The sequence below is a fragment of the Malurus melanocephalus genome, unplaced genomic scaffold (assembly GCF_030028575.1).
Source record: "Malurus melanocephalus ecotype Western Australia unplaced genomic scaffold, MMel_1.1 scaffold_485, whole genome shotgun sequence".
Lineage (NCBI taxonomy): Eukaryota > Metazoa > Chordata > Aves > Passeriformes > Maluridae > Malurus > Malurus melanocephalus.
The window spans coordinates 69,160-91,473 of record NW_026623717.1 but is presented as its reverse complement, the minus strand read 5'-3'; the positions used below and the strand labels follow the sequence as shown (position 1 = coordinate 91,473).

The window sequence follows — 22,314 nt, the reverse complement described above, 5'->3', positions numbered from 1 at the left end:
TGCCGTACRGAGAGGCAGCGCGGAGCCTGGGGAGGTGGTGGGCCGGCGGCGGGGCCGGAGCTGGAGTGAGACGGCGGCGCACACTGCGGGAGCTTTGGTTCTTGCGTAGAACGATGGTGGGCGCGTCCTGTCACACGCATACCTAGGGAAGGTGTGATAAATGGGCGCCGCCATCGTGTTGTACGGAGCCGGCCGAGCCCCGCCCCTCGTTCCCCGTGATGGTAACCGCCTCCACCATGCTCGCGCCACTCGGTTACGCCTTTCACGGCTCGGCTGCCACGGATCGAGCGGCTCGTCGGGAGGCGGACGGCCAGCAGCACCGACGAGGCAAGCGAGAGGCGCCGGGAGCGAACCCCTTCTTTCCCCACCTGCCCCGCGCCGTACGGCTGCAYCCCGGCCAAAATGGCGGCGGCCATGTGGCGGCCGCCATGTTGTGCCGTACAGAAACCCCTTCCCCAGCGGCGAGGGGCGCYGGGGTGACCCGGCTCCGCCATCTTGCCGTACGGCGGCGCGGCGGGGCCGGGGCGGGCCCGGCCGGCCGAGGGCGGCGGCGGCGGCCGGAGATGGTGATCTGCTGCGCCGCCGCCAACTGCTCCAACCGGCAGGGCAAGGCGCGCCGCGGCGCCGTCTCCTTCCACAGGTAAGGGCGGCCCGCCCGGCTCGCCGCAAGTGCCGTGGCCGGGCCGCCCGCGTCCTAGTCCCGTTGCCCCCGCTGGGCCCCCGCGGCAGCAGCTGCCCTTTGTTTCCCTTAGGGGAGACCGGCTGGGGCTCCCGGAGCCTCCAGCACCGGCCGGGCAGCGGGAGCGCCCCTCGGCGCGGGGCCTGGGCCCTCCCCGGCCTGTCACCCCGACCCTTCCCCAGGGTGAGCCCCCGCGGGCCGCGCTCCGCCCCGTCCCTCCCTGGGGATGCTGCCGGAGCTGAGTCCCCGGGGAAAGCCCCCATCGCGCCAGTCCCACTGSACACGGAAGCTGCTTCCCCTACTCAGGGGCTTCCTTCCACTCCAGGCATTYGTACACCTAATTAAATGTTATTAAACAGCCGGTGTAAGCAGCGCCCGGGTTACGGAGGCAGCGCCGGGCAGCGTGTTGGCTGAGCTGGGTGTTTTGGTGGCGGTCACGTCCCCCTTCCTTTTGGACAGGCTGTTCCTCGTGGGGCTGGTGAGCTGAATAATGGGTCGGTTGCCGATGGAAATGGAAACACCACCTTTTAGTCTTGTGCTTTTTGTGGAACTGTTGACATAGCGAATGAATACCAAATATTTCAGCCCGAAGTGAAATAATTTTTAAATGAATGTAATTTAATTCATAAATGAGCGTAACTTACCAAAAAACAACTTTCCCCAGAATCAACTAAATCGAACCATCTCCTTGGACTTGGTCATCTTGAAGGTCTTTTCCAACCTCAACAGTTCTATGAATTCTATGGTGGTGTGACTCTCAAACCCTTCTGATTTTGAAAACGTAGCTTATTTTTTCATGGGTTTCATCTGTTCCTTCTCTAGATTCCCTCTGAAGGACTCAAAGCGCTTGATTCAGTGGCTGAAAGCTGTTCAGAGAGACAACTGGACTCCCACCAAGTATTCCTTTCTTTGCAGTGAGCACTTCACCAAAGACAGTTTCTCCAAGCAGCTGGAAGACCAGCACCGGTTGCTGAAGCCCACTGCTGTCCCTACCATCTTCCAGCTCGTGGAGAAGAAGCACGACAAGCTGGATTATGTCAGGAGCCGAAGGAAAATAGCCAGGCAGGTGCCGGTGCGGGATGGGGAGCCCCCGCGGGAAGGAGGCGGTGAGGTAGCGCAGAGAGCCCCGTCTTCTGGAGAGGACTTCATGGTGATGCAAGGGACGAAGGAGATGGAGGAGGCCACTCTGAAAGAGGAAATGGGATTGATGTCCGGGGAAGAAGAGGCCCTCCACAGCCAGCTGGATGGCCCTCGGAGAAGGACGTTAGGGGATAATTTGGGTGCAAAGGCCGGAGCGCAGAAAAAGCCCGAGAGGTCTCCTGTGGAGGACTGTGCCAGGGGCAGCAGGGCGGGCAGCTGCGTGGCGGACAGGAGCGGCGTGTCGGTGGACGACTTCACCCCTCCTGCCTCTGGCGCCTGCAAGTTCATCGGCTCCCTCCACTCGTACAGCTTTTCCTCCAAGCACGCCAGGGAGAGGCCGGCTCTCCCCAAAGAGCAGCTAGAAAGGAAAAGACCAAAGAGAGACGTGGAACCGAGCTGCAGCAGCCACCTTTTGGGACACGATAAGGCCGTGGCAGAAGTGTCCCCGACGTCATCCCTCACCGCCACCCCCCAAAAACCCTCGCAGGGTCCGTCGGCGTCACCGGCGGACCTGACCCCTCGGCCGGCCACCGAGGCCGTGGTGGGACAGAAGGGTGACACGGACGCCAACCCCATGTCCATCAACGAGGTGATCATGTCGGCCTCGGGGGCCTGCAAGCTCATCGACTCGCTGCACTCGTACTGCTTCTCCTCCCGGCAGAGCAAGAGCCAGGTGTGCTGCTTGAGGGAGCAGGTGGAGAAGAAGAACGGAGAGCTGAAACTTCTGAGGCAGAGGGTCAGCCGCTCCGACAGCCAAGTCAGGAAGCTGAAGGAGAAGCTGGATGAGATGAAGCGGAACAGTTTCCCTTACTTGAACAGCCCGATATCCCAGGACTGTGGTCAGTATTCCCAGGGGTGCTGCACTGAGGTGGAATTTCCTGTTTTCATAGTAAAGGTGTCATGGTTAAAAGGTATTAGAAAGGGACATTTTGGGAAGGAGAAGTAGCAGCTTGTATCAGACCAATGGATACATATTAAAGAATTCGCTTTATGGGCACACAGATTGGTTCTTATATCCCTAACCTTTCCAACATGTGGAATGGGAAGTTAGGTCGTGGCATTGMAGGCAACTCTCTTGATGAATTTATTTTCTTTCTGGATTGTCTTAACTTGTTTTTGGCTCAGTGACTCCTGTTGGGATTTTCCTTCTTCCTTTGGAGCGTGTCTGTGATTTTTTTTTTTTTTTGTGTTAATGAGCTGTCCTAGCAGCAGGTATCTGGGAAAGCTGTTGTTGTCTTCAGTGGCATGAGAAGTAGTTTTGATCTTGAATTTCATATACTGCATTCAGGATACAGGAAATATAAGTGAGGTGGGAGGTATCAAATATGACCATGTCGTGATAGACGTTGAGGTCACAATTTGTGAGCACGTCTGTGTTTACTTTGATCCTTTCCTCCATCAGAAGGCAGAAGAAGTCTGGAAGCAGATAATAAAGCAGGGAGTGATGAAGAATGCTTCTCTATCAATTGAAAAATAATAATTCAGCACCTGAAAGCATAGAGAAGCTCAGTGAGGGATGAGGTCATGTAAAAAGTTTGTTGCATAGAGATCAAATTGGGCCATAACCTTCCTTCTTGCAAGAAAAAGTGTCTTTTAATGTCCACTTTGTGCATAGTGACCGTGGTCGCAAGGTGCAATTTAGGGCAAGAATTTAGGACCATCTAATAGTGGTTTGTGTGTGGCTGCTGAGAAAACATGGGGTTGCCTTGGGAAGGATTTGTGACGTGGGGCTTGCTTGGAAAAGTTGTCACCCATGGAAGGTTTGGTGTCTCCAGATGAATAATTCTCACCTTTCCTTTTGGAGAAAAAATCCATGGCTTCTTCTGGAGCTGTTGGATACAGTCAGAAAGGTGATACTGCCATGTACAGGCACATTCTTCAGGCTGTTGTAGCATGGCCAGTTTCCTCACTGAAAGAGGAAAGTAGACCCTAACAAAATTCCGAAATTCATGGTATCTTTCCCATTTGTATCTAATTTTCCAAAGTACAGGAAAAATCTGTTTTGGGTTGAGGGGAAAAAATTTTCCCCTGGAAACCAGTATAGTCTTGTTTGTACCTTCTGGTCTGCCTTTTTGTATGGTTTAGGCATTAAACTAAGGAAAACAAGTACAATTTTAGGGTTCCATAGTCAGGTTTTATATATATATATATATATATATATATATATATATATATATATATATATAATATACATGTATATTATATATATATATTTATGTTTGTGTGTATGTATATATATATATAATATATTTATTTACATATTATATTAAAAAAGGTGTCTAGCCTTGTTGGAATACCTTCACTGACACACTAATTGCAGAAAGAGTATCTTTAAGGATGTTTTTCTTTATTCTGGTAAGCACTATGATTTTTCTGCTTTTTCCCAAGATTAATGTTTTGATGCGTGTCTTTGAGAAATTAAAATTTCATATTCTTGTAAAAGATATTCTTAATATATGAGTTACACATTCTATTTTATAAGGGGAAAAGTAATTTTTCCTAATGAATTGACCAATTCTTATCCATTCTGCCATCTTTTATCAACAAAACTGGAGMTGAGTGTGTGAAAATGAACCATTGTGGCAATTGTAGCTTGGCATGATGGGAAGTTTATATGGAACCTGTTGTCTGGGAACTTTTGTAAAGGGTTTGTTGGTGGCTGACTGGCTTTTTTTTTTTAATTTATTTTTTAGCTTAATCTTGGTGCTCTTCTGTTTTGCACTTTTTCATGTTCTCATAGTAATAGTTTGTGGCACTGCAAATAGCAGATGAAGTGCAGCCAGCTGCTGCCAGGCAGAGTCTGGTTCATGCCCAGACACTGAGTTTTACTTTAATACAAAGCTGAGTTAAGAAAGGCTTTTCATATTCATCAAAATACAGTGGGGTAGCACATTAGGTTAATAATAATGCTGGTCTTTGTTAATAGCTCTTCTCAGCTGTCCCAAATCATCTGAAGTGCGGTTGAAGTGATGGTTTTAGCTGTGAACCTGAGCCTGCATAATTTTTAGTTTCTGCTGAAGGCAGTTCCTTGAGTATAAGTAGCTGACTGAGCTGACTGTGCAGGTTGTTACCTGTCTGCATCCCTGACTTTCAGCCATTTCCACAAAATCCYGAGCACCAAAAACCAGCTTTAGGCCCACACCCACTGAGCAGAACTTCATTTCGGTGCCGGTTCTCACATATTTCTGTCTGATGAGACAAATAAATTTGTGCTGGCTGTATCCAAGCTGCAGCAGGCTGGGAAGAGCAGGTTGCTGCAGGATTGCTGTGCAGCAGTGCCTGCCAGCCACACTTAAGGCCGGGTGACTCAGGCTGGGCTGGTGGCTCCCAACTCAGGCTGTCACCATGTGCTTGGGTGGTGTTTCCCAACCTGTCTCACCAGGGGGATCGACTCATTGGTTTAGGAGAAGCCTGGGCTGCCATGGTGGCCTTTTCCATCTAAATTTTGAATTTAGTCACTGGTTTGGTAGGAAAATGTTCCCTTCCTTTTCATGGGCTGCTTCTGAAGTGCGTGGAGCAAAGGCTGAGTGAGGAATGCTGGGCAGAGGAGAGCGTTGCACCAAGCAGGACATGGTTAGGTGTAGCTTTTAGAGGACAGCAGGATGCCATGGGAGAAATCAGGGAGAGTCAGGGATGTGTCCTGGGGAARGCATGAGTGTTCCAACAGTGCTGTCTGACCATCTAGTGAGAGCATGAAGCTCTCGAGGTGTGCTCACTCAGACATGACATCCCTGCTGCTCCTTCCGCAACATCAACTCCTCTTACCGTGCCCCAGTTTGGTCTGGTCACAAAACTACATCTCCCAGCAGGCAGCAGGACCAGGGTCTTGCCCAAAAATGAGATCACTTCCCTCAAAGCCATCTTACCACCCTGCGCAAAACACTTTCTGGGGGCAGAGGGGGCTGGTGGCAGAGCAGATAGCAAAATATCTACGATTATGGCTCAGCATGGAGCAAACTCAGGTAGGATTCCATGGGATTCGAGTTTCTGTGTTCTTCAGGGAGGTAAAGCTCTTAGAATTCTGCTGCGTGGGCTTATGAGGGGCCTCTTCCATGCTGCATGTCTGTTTTCATGAAGGTCATATTAAAGGCAGGAGAGTTTGCAAAATGAGTTTGTGTGAAAAATAGTTAGAACTCTGCTAGGAATCTGTGGGAAATGATAATTCTTTCCAGCTTGGATTTGTCTTGGAATATTTGTGCAAAGCCAGCATAGAAATGGGGTAATTTACAGTACTTTTTACATGCAAATGAAGCATGGTCGGTGAACTTTGGGAACAACAGAAGGACTTGGAACACTTAATGTGTGGTTTTGTGCAGAGATGGAGTCCTGATGCCGGGTCTTCAGGGGTCTGAAGTGGTGTTTCCCAACGAGGTAGTGACAGATTTCCATTCATGTTGCAGAAAACGAATAGCAAAATCCCATTCCTCATTGGCAATGGTAGAGGTGCTTTCACCTGATTGAGAAGAATTGGACCAGCAGTGGGCCCATGTCCAGTTCAGCTTGAAAATGAAATGTGTCTGCTGGGTCATGGMGGTGTGCTGTCAGGGAAACTGCCTCTACCAGGTCAGGCAGCTGTGYGTTAACTTGGAGATAGATTTTGGAAAAGAACTGCTCTTATGCTGAGACAGCAGGTGCTGCTTGTGGTTTTCTTGTGTGCCCTACTGGGATGGGAACAGCTGGGGTGGAAAGCTGGTCATAGAGTGGATGTTAGAAGGAAGAAAGAACAAGGGAGCTATAAAGTAGASTGAGAGTGAGATAAGGAGTAGGAATGTGTGTGCATAGGTTAAGAGTGGGGCTGAATCCATGGCAGAAGGTATCTTGAGAGAGACTGGGTGAGATGTCACTGTGGCCTGAGCRTCTGGGAGGTGAACTGTTTTGGGCTCTGCATGGGAGCCAGCAGTGTTGAGGAATGCCAGCTTTGGGRCTTGGTTGAGGAAGGTGGCTCTTTGACCTCCCACTTGGACAGAAAGATAGTTGGAAGGGAGGAAACAAGACTTTTTGCACTGCAGTTGTTTTTTTTTCCAGTGGGATGGTCTTGTTCTTTCCAGGTTTTTTTGCCTGATAGTCTGTAGAGTTTGTGAGTTAAGCATTTAATTCMGCAGCGAGTCGGCAATGACTCACAACAAAAAAACAGCTTGCAGCTAGGAAGCAATGAAACAGCAAACTAAGGAAAAACTTGAGAGAAAGTAGGACTGAGTTCAGGTAGGGTGTTTGCTTTCTCATCATAGAGTGTAATTTTAAAACTGTTTTCTCTATCTTTTGTAATGTAGAACTCTGGCAGTGACTACAGGCGTGCGAGCATTTGCCACAGGAGCAATACCACCTTAGTACTTGGCTATGAAATTAATGACTGAGTCTATAACATGAAAATTTGTGAAAATAACAACATTCCCAGCTTTTGGAGCAGAGAGGGATGATCTGTTCAACAGCTGGTCTGGTGACACCTRGTGGGATGCATCWTTCTCAGGGGAAAAAYGAGTTCTAGCACAGGAGCTGGCAGRGCTTGTTGACAGGGCCTTACACTAGCTTGGAAAGGGGAAAGGGACAATGCCAGGGTCACCAGWGATGAGCAATGGGCTGGAGTGCCARAACTGGAGGAAAGGAGCACTAATGGRATGCCTCAATCTGTTTCACCAGGTGTTGGCTACAATGWACCACACCAGAAATGTTTCTGCATTAATTCACCCAGCATGAGGGTACCAGTGAGGAGGTGRAGCTTTGGCCCAGTCCCAGAGATCTGACATCACTGGCATAAGTGAAACCYGGTGGGATGAGTCCTGTGGTTGGAGGGCCCTGATGGACAGTTCCAGGCTCTTCAGGAAGTACAGGCAGGGCAGGAGAGGCAGAGGGGTGGCACTGGATGTATTGGAAGGGTTGGAATGTCTGGARCTCATTGGCAATGGCACACYRGCAGCCTTTGGGTAAGAATCAAGGGGCAAACAAATAATGCAGATGTCACTGTGGGAGTCTGCTCTGGACTGCCCAGCCAGGACCAYGATAATGACAAATTATTCTTTGAGGAACTAAGGGATGATTCCAAGTCGGTTGTGCTTGTCCTTATGGGGGACTTCAACCTGCCAGAAATTAACTGGGARCATCACACAGATGTTCCTGAGTTCAGAAGGTTCCTAAAACACCTRCATGACAACTTTATGGAACAGGTCCTCAGGGAGCTGACTTGGAAAGATGATCTTCTCGATCTTCTGCTTGTCAACAGAGAGGGTCTTGTGAGCAAAGTGAACATTGGGACCATCTTGGCCACTGCAACCACACAGCCATCAAGTTTRAAATATCTGGTGACAGGAGGAAAAGTGCCAGAAAAACCTCAACTCTGGCCACGAGGAGAGTAGACCTCAGGCTGCTCAGGGAATTAGTGAGTAAAATCCCCTGGGAAAATATTTTTGCAGGTGCTGGGGTCCATTAGTGCTGGTCAGTGTTTAAACATCATTTCCTAAGGGTGCAGGAATAGCAATTCYTATATGTCAGAGGTCCAGCAGGTGAGGCAGAAGGCTGGCTTGGCTGAACTGGGATCTTCTCTTGGAAATAAGATGGAAAAGGAAGGTGTGTACCCAGTGGAAGCAAGGTCAGGTGATGTGGGAAGAACATGGACATGCTGCTCTGCATCTGTTGGGAGGAAATTCATACTGGCAAAGCTCAATTGGAGTTAAAGCTGCCAGAACTGTGGAGAACAACAAAAATATTTTTTTTCAAATATATAAATGGCAAMAAATAAGTTGAGAAATAACATTGGCCTGTTCTAGGATGAGGATGGTCACCTCACAAACAGGGACAGGGACAAGGCAAAGATGTGTAATGCTTTCTTTGTCTTCAGCATGGATGATGGATCTCAGTTCTGTGAGCTGGAGGACCATACTGTGGGAGTGATCAGCTCCCAGTTGACCTAGGAGTCTTGGGGGATCTGCTGCTCCATCTGGATCCCTACAAATYTGTGGAGCCTGATGGGATTCATCCAAGAATYCTTGAGGAGCTGCTGGTGTCAATGCAATACCTCTCTCGATTATTGTGGTTTTTGAGTAGTCATGGGAATCCGGAGAGGTTCTAGCTGACAGGAAACTGGTGAGTGTTGTCTCAATTTTCAAGAAGGGCAAGGAGGAGGACTCCAATCAGTCTCAATTCAGTGCCTGGTAAAATCATGGGAAAGATTATGCTGGCAAGTACTGAAAAAYATGGGAGGACAACACAGGCATCATTTAGAGCCAGCACAGCTTCATGAGGGCAAGTCCTGCTTGTCAAACCTGATTTCCTTCCATGACAGTCTAGGAAAGCCAGGAGGTGGCATCTTTTGGGAYTTCTTCAAAGCTTTTGCCACTGTCTCTTGCAGGATCCTTCTGGATCTGTCCAGGAAAAGATTTTCACCCAGAGGATGGCTGGGCATTAGAGCATGCTCCCCAAGGAAGTGCTCACAGCACCAAGCCTGTCTGAGTTCAAGAAATGTTTAGACAATGCTCTCCGGCACATGGTGTCATTCTTGGGGTGTCCAGTTCAGGGCCAGGAGTTTGACWCGATCCTGACAGATCCCTGCCAACTCAAGGATATTCTGTTAGGGAGCTAGAGCACAGCAGTGCCAGCAATGTTTTGCTGGTTTGCTGGGGAGAGCAKCAGCCAAGTGCCTGAAGGGGTGCAACTCGCTGGGCAGAGCAGCAGAGTGTAAAGCCACCTTGTATACTTAAAAACGAACAAAATATGCTGAACAAGGCTGCTCCTTAATTACCAGAACCTTGATGATGATGGTTTAAACTCAGTGATCAGCTGTGCTGCTGAAGAACTGCAGGGAACTGCCCTATAGATGCTACAGACCTTGCGCTTTGAGGACTCTGGGAGTTAGTTTGGGGATTTTTTTGGGGGGGTTTTGGTGGTGTTTTTTTGTCGGTCTTGTTGTTTGTATGTTTTTTTTTTTTTCTCAAGTCTTCTGCAGGAAGGGTTCCCCAGCTCAAGGAGATATGTTAGCTGCCTTGTTAGCAACCAGCTGGCTGCTCACTGTGGCTTTGCTGATAAAGCTGTGCAGGAATTGGTGCCAGCAGAGCTTTCTGTGCCAGGGATCCCACTCAAGAGCTGTGCAGACATGGCCTGAGGGGGCTGTCCAGCTGCCCTGGCTGCTTTGTCTCATGGCAGGGAGAGCACGGTGTCTCCTGTTGCACAGCCTGGACTGCTGGTTCAAGTCTGCCTGTGTTACAGGGCAGGGTGGGATCTGACCTGTAAACCCAAGATGTAGCAACAGTCCATGGGGTGAGTTTGGAGGGATGGAACGGGGTCAGGTGGTGAAATGGAGCTGACCTGTGTGCTCAGGGCCTGGGCATGGCAGTTGTGGCCTGAGTGGCTTCCTGAAGGAAAGAGAGCAAGGTGATCGGGTTGCTTATGGGTGTGTGGCTTTGTCTCCCAAACTGTTACAACTCTTGAGTGTCATGGCTGATTTCAATGAGATTTTGTAGCACCACAGGATGGTTTGGGTTGAAGGGACCTTAAAGCACATCTCATTCTAAGCCCCTGCTGTGTGCAGGGACACCTTCCACTAGACCAGGCTGTGAAGGAACAGGGTCCTGGAGATGCTGGATCCCTAATGACTTCCAGAAAGTGTGTCATCTGGTAGGGGAAGGTGGCTCCAGGAATATCCTTGTTAAGGAAGAGGATGCAGAGAGAGCTTCCCTGTCATGAGGTAAAAGAGGAGCTGTGCATATGAAGGCAAGAGAATCAGCATTAAGGGGAGCCATCTGAGTGTGAAGCTTTAAGCATGCAGAAGGGTGACCAGGGTCTCTTGCCCTGCAAATTCTCAGATGTCATTTGTGTTCTTGATATCATCACACATTTACTTTTTAAGCCACGTTAGTAGGTTTTTTGTACAAATGATGTGCCAGGAGTTCAGACCTTTATAAAGGGATGTACAGGCTGCTTTGTCAGTGTCAGATGAGTTTCTCGTGACAGACTGCATCTATAAACCTGAAATTTGAAACAAAGCAGCTCAGCAAAGAACTTTTTGTTGCTACAGTCTTACATTTACCTGTCCCAACCATKACATAAAAAAGCAATTTTCTTTTCAAATGGCTATTTTTTTTTATGAATTCAATCAGGTTCTGTCCTGTCTGCCTCCCCTCTTGCTTTTTTCCCCTCCCAGCACAAAGGCTGCCAGGAAGGAAAAAAGTTTTAGTCTACCAGTCAGAGTCCAGCACTGAAGGTAATAAGAGCACTGCATGGGGTGAGATCAGGATGTCTGTACTCCCCTTCACTTCACTGAGTTCCTGGTCCTTATTCACTTCTGCTGCTCTTAAGTTTTCCAAGCCACATGAGAGCTAAAGAACTGATTGGCTTTGCTGCCATCTAGGTGGTTGGAAAAGTAATAATGGTCACTTGGCTGTGTTGTTTGCCCAGGTGCCRGAGACTTCAGAATGTACAGTTACATCTTCCCTTTTCAGCTGGCTGGRATTCCAGCTCTTTGGAAGTGAGACTGGTTCCCTGGGTCAGGCACCTCCAGCCAGGCTGGACRCTGCACAGCAAGGCARTGGGGTCAAGCTGGGGGTGCTGGAAACCATCAGGTGGCTTCTCTTGGTTTAGAACCAAGTCTGAAGAGTGGGAATGGGCAAAGTAGTTCCTTTCACCTGTGTTTTGATGCTTTTCAAACATTYTGATGGTTTTGCCTGAAATGCAAGCGGAAGCAAAGGAAGTGCTGTGTGAAAGCACTGTGGTGATAGAAAGCATCCTGCTCCTGGGATGCAGACCCAGGAGAGGGCAGCAGCAGCCCAGRCTRCAGGCTCCTGCAGCTGTTCCAGAGCTTTGCTTTTCACTTCCTCAGTGGGAGATGAGCCTGCAAAAAGCTGGGAAAGAAATGCAGGAGGGAGTGAAAGGCAAACAGCAGTCAGAGGGAGGAGCAGTATGCTCCTTACCCACAGAACTGTGTGCTCTCCTCGTGGAATTGGAAAGGTGAGCACAAGGAAACACTGTCTGCTACACTGACACTGCTGTACAGAATATGGAGTGCCTTTCCAAGTCCTGGGGAAGCTGCTGGGGAATGCACAGGCTGACAGGACGCTCAACAGATCTTGGCTCTGATGCTGGAGACTTTTATCACCTATTTCCTAGTAAGCTCTCATGTTTCCTCATGATGCCTCCTTTGCAAAACACTTGAGGATAAAGCAGAGTAAGTAGCAGCACTTAGCTGACATGGCCTAGCTTTTAAGACCTGCTCTCTGTGGGAGAATGAGTACCACAAGTGATCTCTTCTACCCAGGAAAGCTGCTGTTCCTTCTCCTTTGKCATTTCAGGTGTGGGCTGTCTGTTCTTCCTCCTTGCTGAGCTTTTTAGCCTCACATTTCATAAGAGCACAGAGAAACTCAGACTGGTCAAGCAAATTTTGACCACAGCCTTACCCTTTTMGGTCCTGATTTCTCCCTGCAGTTGAGTGTGTGCCTTTGAGACCAGCCAGACAGGCAGCTTATTCTTGAATTCTTGATCTCACTACGTGTGGAAAACACTCCCTTGGAACGCCCACCTTGCCARAACAAAACATTTATCCCATGAGGGGGAGGAGGACGTGTTTTAAGCATTTTTGAGTCATATTTGTCTGCATAATAGACTACTAGAGTAGCAAGCGCCGCATTTGTGTGGGAGTCCATCTTCCCCAAGATCCTATAGGTGATTTCTTGCTTTCCCTACTTAAACCTTAGTAATGGCTCTGCTGTGCTCTTCATGTGGCTTTAAATTGTCTGTCTCCATTTTCCTGATTTGTTTTTTTTCAGGTCACAACTTCTGAAAGTAAAATGCAAAACTGGTGTTTATCAAAGCTCTCCCACAGCACCAAGCCTGACAGAGTTCAAGAAGCAATTGGACAACWCTCTCAGGCACCTRATGTGACTCTGGGMTGGTCCTTTGCAGGGCCAGGAGTTGGATTTAAGAGCTTTGTGGGTCCATTCCAGCTCAGCTTATTCTGTGATYCTGTAAAATAATTYGTTAAAGAAATTTTAACYTTGTGRAAAAGACCTTGGTTGCTTTTTAATAACTGCAGTGACAAAGGGAAAAATCTTTCTCTTCCATTTACTCTTCAATTTATAGGCATCCGAAGCTTTTTAAAATGTTTCTCTTAATCCAGTGCCTAAGCAGAACAGCTTCTGAATGATCCCTGCTTGTCTCTTTGTACAAGTTCAGGCCATTGTTAACCTCTTAAAAAATAATTATAGCCAAACTTTCATCTTGAATATCTACACAGTGTGATTTTCTTTTGAAGTGAGGACTCATTTCCTTGGTCTCTGTAACAAACAGGAACAGTATGTACTCAATGSTTGAGAAAGATCAGCCCAGAGCATTAGAGACTTCATTATCATTTAATGATTTTTCTTTATGCTGAGRTTTCAGTCATCTTCTTCCCTGCATGTAGAGGGGAGGGGGTTTTTGTTTCAGTTCCATCTACAGAGAGGAGTCAGAAATGGACCACCTGCAAGAGTGCTTTGTGTGCAGCTAGTGGCTGGTTTGGGAACAGACCCACATTCCATGACTGCTCATTGTTCCCCTTCCACCCTGGAGCTGGCACTGCTCTGAAGAAAAGCATTGCTGTGGTGTTGAGCCATTTCTGAGGTGTTTTCTGTTCACCTCCAGCCAGCTGCAAKCTGCAGAGCACAGATCCCTGAGGTTTCATTTTCCCTCTTTCCTCTTCTTCCACAGAGACTCCCCAGCTGAACCCYGTGATGGAACCCCTGTCCTGGATGYTGGGTACCTGGCTCTCAGACCCGCCAGGGGACGGCACCTTCCCTACAATGAAGCCCTTCCAGTACCTGGAAGAAGTGCACATCTCTCACGTGGGSCAGCCCATGCTCAACTTCTCGTAAGTCCAGGGGTCTGTCTGTGCTGGCAGCAGCTGTTGGGTTGGAGCAGCATGGCTCCAGGGTGATTTGTTGGTTGGGTTTCTTTTTCAATGGCAAAGAACACAAATTTTCATCTACCAAATGAGATGATGCTGTGGTATGTGACTGCATGCTCTGATTTCCGTTTTCCTTGAAAACTTGTGATTAATTGACTTATAATAAATAGAGGAGCTATGGTATGGCTACCAGGTTTGTCCATTTTAAGCTGTGGTCCACTGTCTTTACCACTGTGAAAATCTGAGAAAAATTAGTGCTTTTCAAATATGGCATAGGAGACAGGTAGCTTAACTACCGTTTTGGCTGCAAGTGATTGTTCTAAGAGAAATCGAAAGAAATACAGAGGGAGAGAAATGACAAGTTGGCTGCTGCTCAGTGCTGCTCCAGTGCTCGTTTGGGAGGGGTGAGCTGGACAAAGTGTTGCTTTGMAAACCAAGAAAAGAAGAATTGTGAGATGGAAGTGCTGTGTGAGCGATGCCCTGTGTTCCTGGAGTGTGATGGAGCTGCCAGCTCAGCCTGTGACTGCTTYAGTTTCTTAGTCCTTTCCAAAAGGAACAAAGCTCTGACAGCCTTGCTCTGGCTGCACCTCCCTCYCCAGCTTGTGAACAGTTGCTGATTTGAGTCAGCTTTTATTTTMTTCCTCCTTTTCTTTGTGCCAAGGAGTTATTACACAGCTGTGAGCTGTTGAGCTTTGGGAAGCACCAGGAAAACAGGCAGCAGGCTTGGAGGACAGAGACYCTGTGCCTTCCTGGCTCCTGGAGCAGTGGCTGTTAAAAGACAGTCTCTGAATCCTTTAAATACTCCCAGCACTGAGAGCTGCCAGATTTAAGTTTGTTTTTCCTTTGATAATAACCCATGTTATGGGTGACTAAACCTACCATTCTTAATGCCTCCTGAAGAATAAATAAGAATCTGAACTGAACTTTTTGTTTATGAAGRGGGTGATGGGAGAAATATGGCTGCTCTGTTGTTGCCTGCTGCAAGGAATATACAGGAAAACCCAACTTGCCAGGTGTAAAAGCTAAATAAAGATGATACAGTAATTCCAGATACTTATTGAGAAAAGGAAGTTTTTGAGACAGAGTATGGCTTCAGCATCTGTGAAACATCTGAGTTCCTGAGGGGTTTCAGAGCTAGTTCTTAGAAAGATCCAGGGCTGTGGAAAATCTGAAGCTTGAACTTAAAGACTTAACTCCAGCTCTAAGAAATAGCTGTGCCTCTGTAAAACAACCGTATTTTTTGAGTTTTACATCTCTTAACTGTGAAACTTTGTCAGTCTTTTACCCTTCAAAGAGTGCTGCAGACACTCATGTAGTTAGATAAAAGAAAACCAGGCCAGAAAATGTCTTTTGGAGTGCAAAACACATCAGCTTTTGTGCTCTGCTTTCCCCTCAGGTTCAACGCCTTCCACCCRGACACCAGGAAGCCCATGCACCGGGAATGTGGATTCATCCGCCTCAAACCTGACACTAACAAGGTGGCCTTCATCAGTGCCCAGAACACAGGTACACACACCTGATACCCACACTGGGCAAGTGCTGGGCCATTTCATCACTTTTTCAGAAAGTTCTTGCACATCTCACAGTTTTATTTAATTAATTTTCCCTCTGGGAATCGCTGCTCTTTGGCCCTGGACCCACAGTGGTTCCTAAACTTAGGAGAACCTCCCAGTGTCTGGATRTAGCACCTTGGTTCTTCTCACCTTAGGGGGACTGAATGAGAAAGAACCACATCTCAATTACTACAAGTGAAAGTGTTAAACCCCAGTTGATGYTTAAATTTGCATCTAAAATGGCAGGTGCTGAAGGGAGAAGTGCCAGTTGTGCCGTGATGCTCATCCCACACGGTGTGAATAAGTCTGGCTGGATTTTTTTGAGCAGCATTCTGTGATTGAGGTTGTGTGGATCTGCAGTTGTCAATAGTGCTAGGGCAAATAAAACCATTTTTCACAGCGTGTGATGGTCTGTTATGTAGGCTAATAAATCATGGAATGGGTTGGGTTGGAAGGGACTTTGAAGCCCTTCTCATTACACCCCCTCCCATGGGCAGGGACACCTTCCACTATCCTAGGTTATTCCAAGCCCCATCCAACCTGACTTTGAATATTTCCAGGGATGGGGGAGCCACAGCTTCTCTGGGCACCCTGTGCCACCACCCTCATAGGGAAGAATTTCTTCCTTATATCTAACCTAAATTTCTCTTTTTACAGATTAAAAACATTCTCCTTGTCCTATCCTTATCTGCATGTGCAAAACGTCCCTCTTTTTTATAAGCCCCCTTTTAAGCACTGGAAGGCCAAAATAATAATTGTCACATGCTTAGTAGCCTAATAATATGTATGTCCTTGCTTGTCCCTAGGTCTGGTGGAGGTGGAGGAAGGGGAGGTGAATGGACAAGAGCTCTCTATAGCTTCTCACTCCATAGCCAGGATCTCCTTTGCCAAGAAGCCCCACGTAGAGCAGGTGAGTGCACACAGAGTGAGCCATTCCCATAGCACTGCTTGCCCCAGAAGGAGTCTAGCTGAGAGGATAGGTTAATTAGCATGCTTTAATTACAGAATGCCATCAGGGGTTCTTGGAAACACYGCATGGCATCCTGGCTTATTTCTGTAAGAGCCTTCAGAAGATATTTTCCACATTACRAGACCCAGAGGGATCATTAAGATAAAAACTGACAGGCTGGATTAGACCAGCTGACCCAGAATCCTGTCTCCAGCAGTGGCCAGTAAGAGTCCTTGGGGAAGAGAATAGGGAAGTCTTGGCTAAATACTCTTTTATGGCAGTGGGATTAGTTATTAATGCTGGTTTCCTGGATTGACTGCAGTATGAGAGTGCCCATTTAAGGTATGGTCAGTTTTGGGCCTCATGAGGATATTTTAGGAACACTTGTTTTTCAGAGCATTCACACCTTGTTCTGGGCTCTTTTCCCATCTSTGGCTGCAGGGCAGGGCTGGTACTTGGTGTCAGCTCCACCTTTGGTTGGCTGCTTTTGGGGGTTTGACTTTTTTGGGGGKTTGACATTTTTGGGTGTGTAGCAGAGGTTTATAGACACAGCAGGAAGGGGTACAGCCAGCTGTGAGTACGATGGCTCTGCTGGAGTTAGTGTGGCATCCTGAGGTCACCGCTGGGAGTGTCGCTGTCACATGTGAAGCTGTCGTGGCTGAGCAGCAGCTCAGAGACAGCAAGGCWGAAYRAGATCTCAMAACCTGGTTTTGTGTGCTCTAAATYTGACYCACAGACAATGGACAGCACAAATTYGTGCAGATGTAGACCAAAATTTTATTTGCCTRCACAGGTAGTGCCCTAACTTTGGGGAGTCCTRACTCCCCTGCCTTTGGATACATGTTTTCAGTTGTTGGGTTTGCCCTTTCCCAGGAACAGTAGCAGAAGTAAAGCCATTAGATACTGTGGATGTCAGCAGGGGACCAGAGCTCTTAAGTGCAGACATTTAAAGAAAAGGGACTGTCCTCTTTGAGTCACTGCCTGAACTGTGGGCAGATACACTGGCAGGRGGAGAGGGGAAAGCACAGAAAGCCAGCAGGTGTCTTGCTAGCTGAGGGCTCCAAGGCTGGTTTTGGCTGGAAGAAGGAATCTCTGGAGCTGGAGATCCATTCTCATCTGGCAGCTGAGGGCAGCTCAGGCCCAGGGACTGGTGCTAGTGAGTATCTGAGGCTCTTGCTGGTGAAGGGGGGTGTGGAATAAAAGGGGTGTCAGGTAAGCAGCTCCCAGTGCCTTTTCTTTYTACCAAGAACAGCTTAAGTTACCTGTGGTGAGAAGGACACGTGTGCCACTGCTGTAGCTGCTCATTTTGAGAAAAAATCACCCTAGAAATCACCCTAAAATCACCCTATTGTTGCTGAAGAGTAGTTCAGGGTGGCTGTGGCTTGGCTGAGCTGGCACTGGGGCAGGAAGGCCCATTTCCCACACCAGGCTCATGAGTGGTTCATGAGTGGTTTAGTTTGCTTGAAGAATCACTTTTAAACGTGTTATCAGTGCAGATTTAATATGGATAATTCACTAATATAGATTAGTGAAAGCACAGCTTAACAAAATTTGATGGCAAGGTTCCCTCTGTTACCACTCATGAATGAAACACCCAAAGGAAAAGTGGGTTTGAATCAATTTAGAGTGATTTACATGGAGACCAAAGACATGGAGRGTAAGGGAGACCTTTGGAAGGGTTCCAAGAGGATTGTTTTGTTTTCCAAGCTCCTGATGGAGCTCAGGTGTGGCAGAGTCCAGTCTTAGTACCAGACTTGGTCAGTGGTTTATGTTTAAAGGGACAAATACAAGGAGTAAGGGAGCCCCTCATGCTGAGTCACTGGGTTTGGGATGAGCATCCCCAGGACCAGCCTGTTTTCAAACACCTTTAGAGCTCAGGACAGATTTCCTGRTGGCTGGAGACCCATGGCACATGGGAATTCAGCCTGGAGAGGTGCAGCTGCTCAGCCTGRCTTCAGCCCCTGGAGATCTCAGCAGAGATGGGGAAGGTCAGTGTCACCACACACAATCCGGGTGGTGTCACCATTCACCAGCTGAACTGACCTGCCTGACTTCTGAGGTTAAAGGACCGGATTTGTGGACAAGGAGAGAGCAGTGGATGTTGCTTCCCTTGAATTCAGCCTTTTCTCACATTCCTGTCCCAGTGCTTCATGTTTCCTCTCCAATGTGGGAAGTCTCACATTTTTCCACCAGCCAACCTTTGCCTGAAGCTGGTTTCTAAGAGAAAAATCTCCCTTTTTTTTTCTACCCAGCTCGTTTTATTCCCTCCTTTTGCATTTAGGGTTTTATTGCCTGACCTGCAGTGGTCTATTCAGGAAAAAATGGGCCATTCAGGAACCCTGAGCTAAGGTCACACATGTTCAAGTTCAGTCACTTTTGTCTTCCTTTTAACTGTGTTTTCCTGCTCTGGGGATTTGAGGAACACTGATGCATTACAAACACTGTAAACAGGAATCCAGACATCATTTGTGTGTGACCCTGTTCATGCTGCTGTGGCCCCTATGGATGCTGGAATGACAACATATCCTCCATGGATGGCCCTGTGTGGCTCTGCTTCCAAAAGGAGGATTTATTGGATATGGGTATTGAGGGCACACTGTGGGCRTAGGAATGGTGCTGTTAACAGAGAGGATGGAGCACACAGCCTGGCAATAGCTCATGGTCATGCCCTTGAGTGACCTCAGGGAAACGAATGAGTTTGGAAAAACCTCTGTATTTGAGGAATTTCTAAGTGGGGCTGATGGAAGGGACTGTGAATGAGTCGTGCTTGCAGCTACCATACCTGGGTGTCATCCACGTGGTGTCCTGGCCATTCTCCTGCCAGGCTGGGCACCTGGAGTGACCCCCTGCATCCTTCTGAAGCAGCGACTGAGGCTCAAAAAATATGGTCCCACTTCTTTATTTTGATGACASCTCAGTGCAGCCCTACAAGCTGTGCTGAGCACTGACCCTTAGCTGCTCCCCCAGCAGTTTGGAAGCTGGTGAAGCCCTGGTTTCAGGTGTCTGCTTGCTCAGCTCCTAAGAGGTCCAGCTCCACAGGTCTAGCCCCAAATTGCCTCTCTCAAGGTTTGGTGCAGCTCCCCTGTGCTCAGCACTGGAGGTCACACCTTGAGTGCTGTGTCCAGTTCAGGGCCTCCCAGCTTAAGGAAGGATGTTGAGATGCTCAGACGTGTCCAGAAAAGGGAAACAAGGCTGGTGAAGGGGCTGGAGGACAAGCTCTGTGAGGGGCAGCTGAGGGAGCTGGGATTGTTTATCGTGGAGAAGAGGAGGTGCAGGGCAGACCTCATCACTCTGCATTCCCTGACAGGAGGGGCAGCCAGGTGAGGGTTGTTATAGGGTTGTTATCTTCCCCCAGGGAACCAGCAATAGGACAAGAGTGCACAGTCTTAAGCTGCACCAGGTGGAGTTTAGGCTGGACATTAGGGAAAATGTTCATCACTGAAAGTGTGATTAGGCACTGSAATGGGCTGCCCAGGGCACTGTCCTTGGAGGTGTTCAAGAACAGCCTGGATATGGCACTTAGTGCCRTGGTTTAGTTGATGAACTGGTGTTAAGTCATAGGTTGGATTTGATCTCAAGGGTCTTTTCCAGCCTAATTAATTCTGTGATTCTGTGAACCTGCCTTGTTCCATGGATAATGGTATTGGTGGAGCTGGTACTGTGGTGAGGGCTGCTTTCTTTAGGAGAAAAAACTCCTCTGTTGTAGTGAGGATAGCCTTCCATGAAGGTGTGTTGAGAGCAGGCAAAGGGAAGAAAGCGCAGCTGAGGAATTTCACTTGTGGATGCTCRTCACTTGATTCCCTTGTTTCTTTTCCCACCCCTGCTTTAGATTACCAGAAAATTCCGGCTCAATTCCGATGGGAAACTCGAACAAACTGTCTCAATGGCAACCACTACGCAGCCCATGACTCAGCACCTCCACATTACCTACAAGAAGGTGATGCCCTGACGCCGGGAGYGCCGGCTCTCCTCACCGAGGGCAAGGAGCAGGACACGGTGCCCCAAGAGCAGCAGGGCAGGACAGTCCCAGAGCCGGCTGCCTGTGCTCATCCCCTGGGCCCTGGAGCTGCCCGTCCTGTTGAGAATGTTACTCAGATGTTTCTGTAATGGTATATAAAAAAAAAAATAAATAAAATGCTTTTATTTTTATGGCTGTGTCTTTGGCGTGATTGCGGGGCGGTGTTTGCAGCTCGGCGTTGTCACGTTGTCTGATAGGAAACTCATTGTCAAGAAACTAAGTGTTTGAGAGTGAAAAGCTTTGCCAAATCATTTTTATARTATTAGCACTTTTTAAAAGSTTGGGCTTGTCATTCTTTTTGGATCTGTGTGYGTTGRGGGTTGAGAAATACCTGTGTCTGCAAGGGAGCAAGGGGCATTTTTTCCRCTCACCAGTTTGASTCAGACTTATTTCCCTTAAAGACCAATGGAGGAATACCAGTATAAAGCTATTTTYAGTAGCCTGGTTYGTGTCTCAAMCCTTTAGCTTGTGGAGTATTTTAAATCCTACTGTGTAATGTGGGTTATTATTGTGCTCGTGGAGGGGCTTTGGGTGCCTGTTCATCAGCAGGGGCTGGGCTGGAGATCCAACCTCCTGGGCAACCTGGATAACTTCAGAGAACCTGCAGGTCCTGGAATGGATTTGTACTGCAGGAAAAGACCCTGACACCTCCAGAGCCTGTGCAATGAAATTTGGTTTAAATAGTGGGAGAGAGCGTGGAAGTAGGTAGGAATGAGTTGAGATGGACTTGCAAAAGCTTGCAAAATCCAGACGAAGCATTCTTTATTATTCAGGGCTAGTATTTATGTTTTTCTTACTACAATAAACATTTGTCTCATAGTTCATAAAACTTATAACAATAATCCATACATCTCAATAAAATTTAACTAACATCTTTTTACCACAACTATACTATCTCTTTTCCATTCTTGCTATTTTATTTTTTTCAACTTATACTTTGTAACTTCTTCAAAAATACAAAACAATCTAGTCAACATCCAAATTGTTCATCCTTGTCTCTGTAAAACTTTCAAAGCAACTGTCAACCGTCACATAGGAGCACCATCTTGCTGTGGGACAGCAGAAACTCAGGCCCTGAGCCCAGTGGTGCTGTCCAGMAGTTTGAAGGGAATTGGGGCAGTGCTGGAGGTCAGGGCTGGACCTTGGGATGGTTCAGTGCAGAACATCACAAGGGTGTGGGGGACAACTGTGAGCCAACAAACAGGAGAATCTGCCACTGGCTGAAGGGCACTGCCTTTGGGAGAAGTGGACTCAGCTGGGATGGATTTCATATTTAGGGGGTCTCCCCTTCCCCATTCTGGGGCATCCCCAGGAGCTGTATGGTGGCTTTGTGTCCCAAAGGGTGCCAGTCCCTTGCTGCCATCCTGCTCCATCCCCTTACATGACCCAGGAGCTGCGGAGCTTCTGGCATTGGGGCTGAGCTTCTTCCCACCCCTCCCTGCTGCCTTGGCAGAGCTTGTTTCCCACCTTGATGCCTTAGGATTTCAGTTTCTCCATTTCCATGTCTCTGTACCCCTGGGATTCTTCAGTGTTTAACTCCAGACTCCACAGACAGTGCTGAGCTCCCACTCTCCCATTTTTACACAAAACAATTCCTCTGCAGCCCCAAACTCAAGGACACCTCCCTGKGCCAGGCCCCAAGAGATGGAAACAACAGAGAATTGGGGGAGCCAAGTTGGAGTTTTTGACTGCATTGGCTGCAGCTGCAATTGGAGGATTCAGCAAATCCCGATGTGCAAATGGACAAAAGTGAGAAAGGGTGAAAAAGCCGTGAGCCATTGTCCATTGTGGGTGCAGCCCCTGGCTGGGCTGGGACTGCCCTGGATGGCCCTGAAGGCCCTGCAATAACAGAACTGCTTTGAATTCTCTCAATTCTGTCCAGACTCTGGTTTTAGGTCAGCCCAGTTCAGGCATCAGCCCGAGGAGAGGGTCATGGTTGAGAGAGATTTGAGTGAGAGGCTGATCCCAGCAGAGGCTCTGCAGCACTGGCAGGARCTTTGCTGCTCTTTGGCAGGAAAAAGCATCCTGGATCACAAACATCATCAGGCTGAATGTGACCTGGGGCACGGGCCATGTGTGCAGGCACAGCCCTGGGGCACAGCAGAGTCCTCC

General features: G+C 48.1%; 1 protein-coding gene across 3 annotated transcripts; it reads left to right on the top strand.

Annotated features, from left to right (window-relative positions):
- Window positions 1-20: 20 nt before the first annotated feature.
- THAP4 (THAP domain containing 4) lies at window positions 21-20,433 on the top strand. Of its 3 annotated transcripts, none has more exons than XM_057380961.1 (6): window positions 21-327; window positions 1,502-2,658; window positions 13,487-13,646; window positions 15,079-15,188; window positions 16,042-16,145; window positions 20,014-20,432. In XM_057380961.1, the coding sequence occupies exons 1-6, from the start codon at window positions 161-163 to the stop codon at window positions 20,131-20,133; spliced, it is 1,818 nt and encodes a 605-aa protein (XP_057236944.1). In that variant the 5' UTR covers window positions 21-160; the 3' UTR covers window positions 20,134-20,432. The 3 variants fall into 3 exon arrangements, with proteins under 3 accessions (XP_057236944.1, XP_057236945.1, XP_057236946.1); XM_057380962.1 differs by lacking the exon at window positions 21-327 and adding an exon at window positions 523-640 and having other exon boundaries at window positions 20,014-20,430; XM_057380963.1 differs by lacking the exons at window positions 21-327; window positions 1,502-2,658 and adding an exon at window positions 5,636-5,781 and having other exon boundaries at window positions 20,014-20,433.
- The last annotated feature ends 1,881 nt before the right edge of the window (window positions 20,434-22,314 follow it).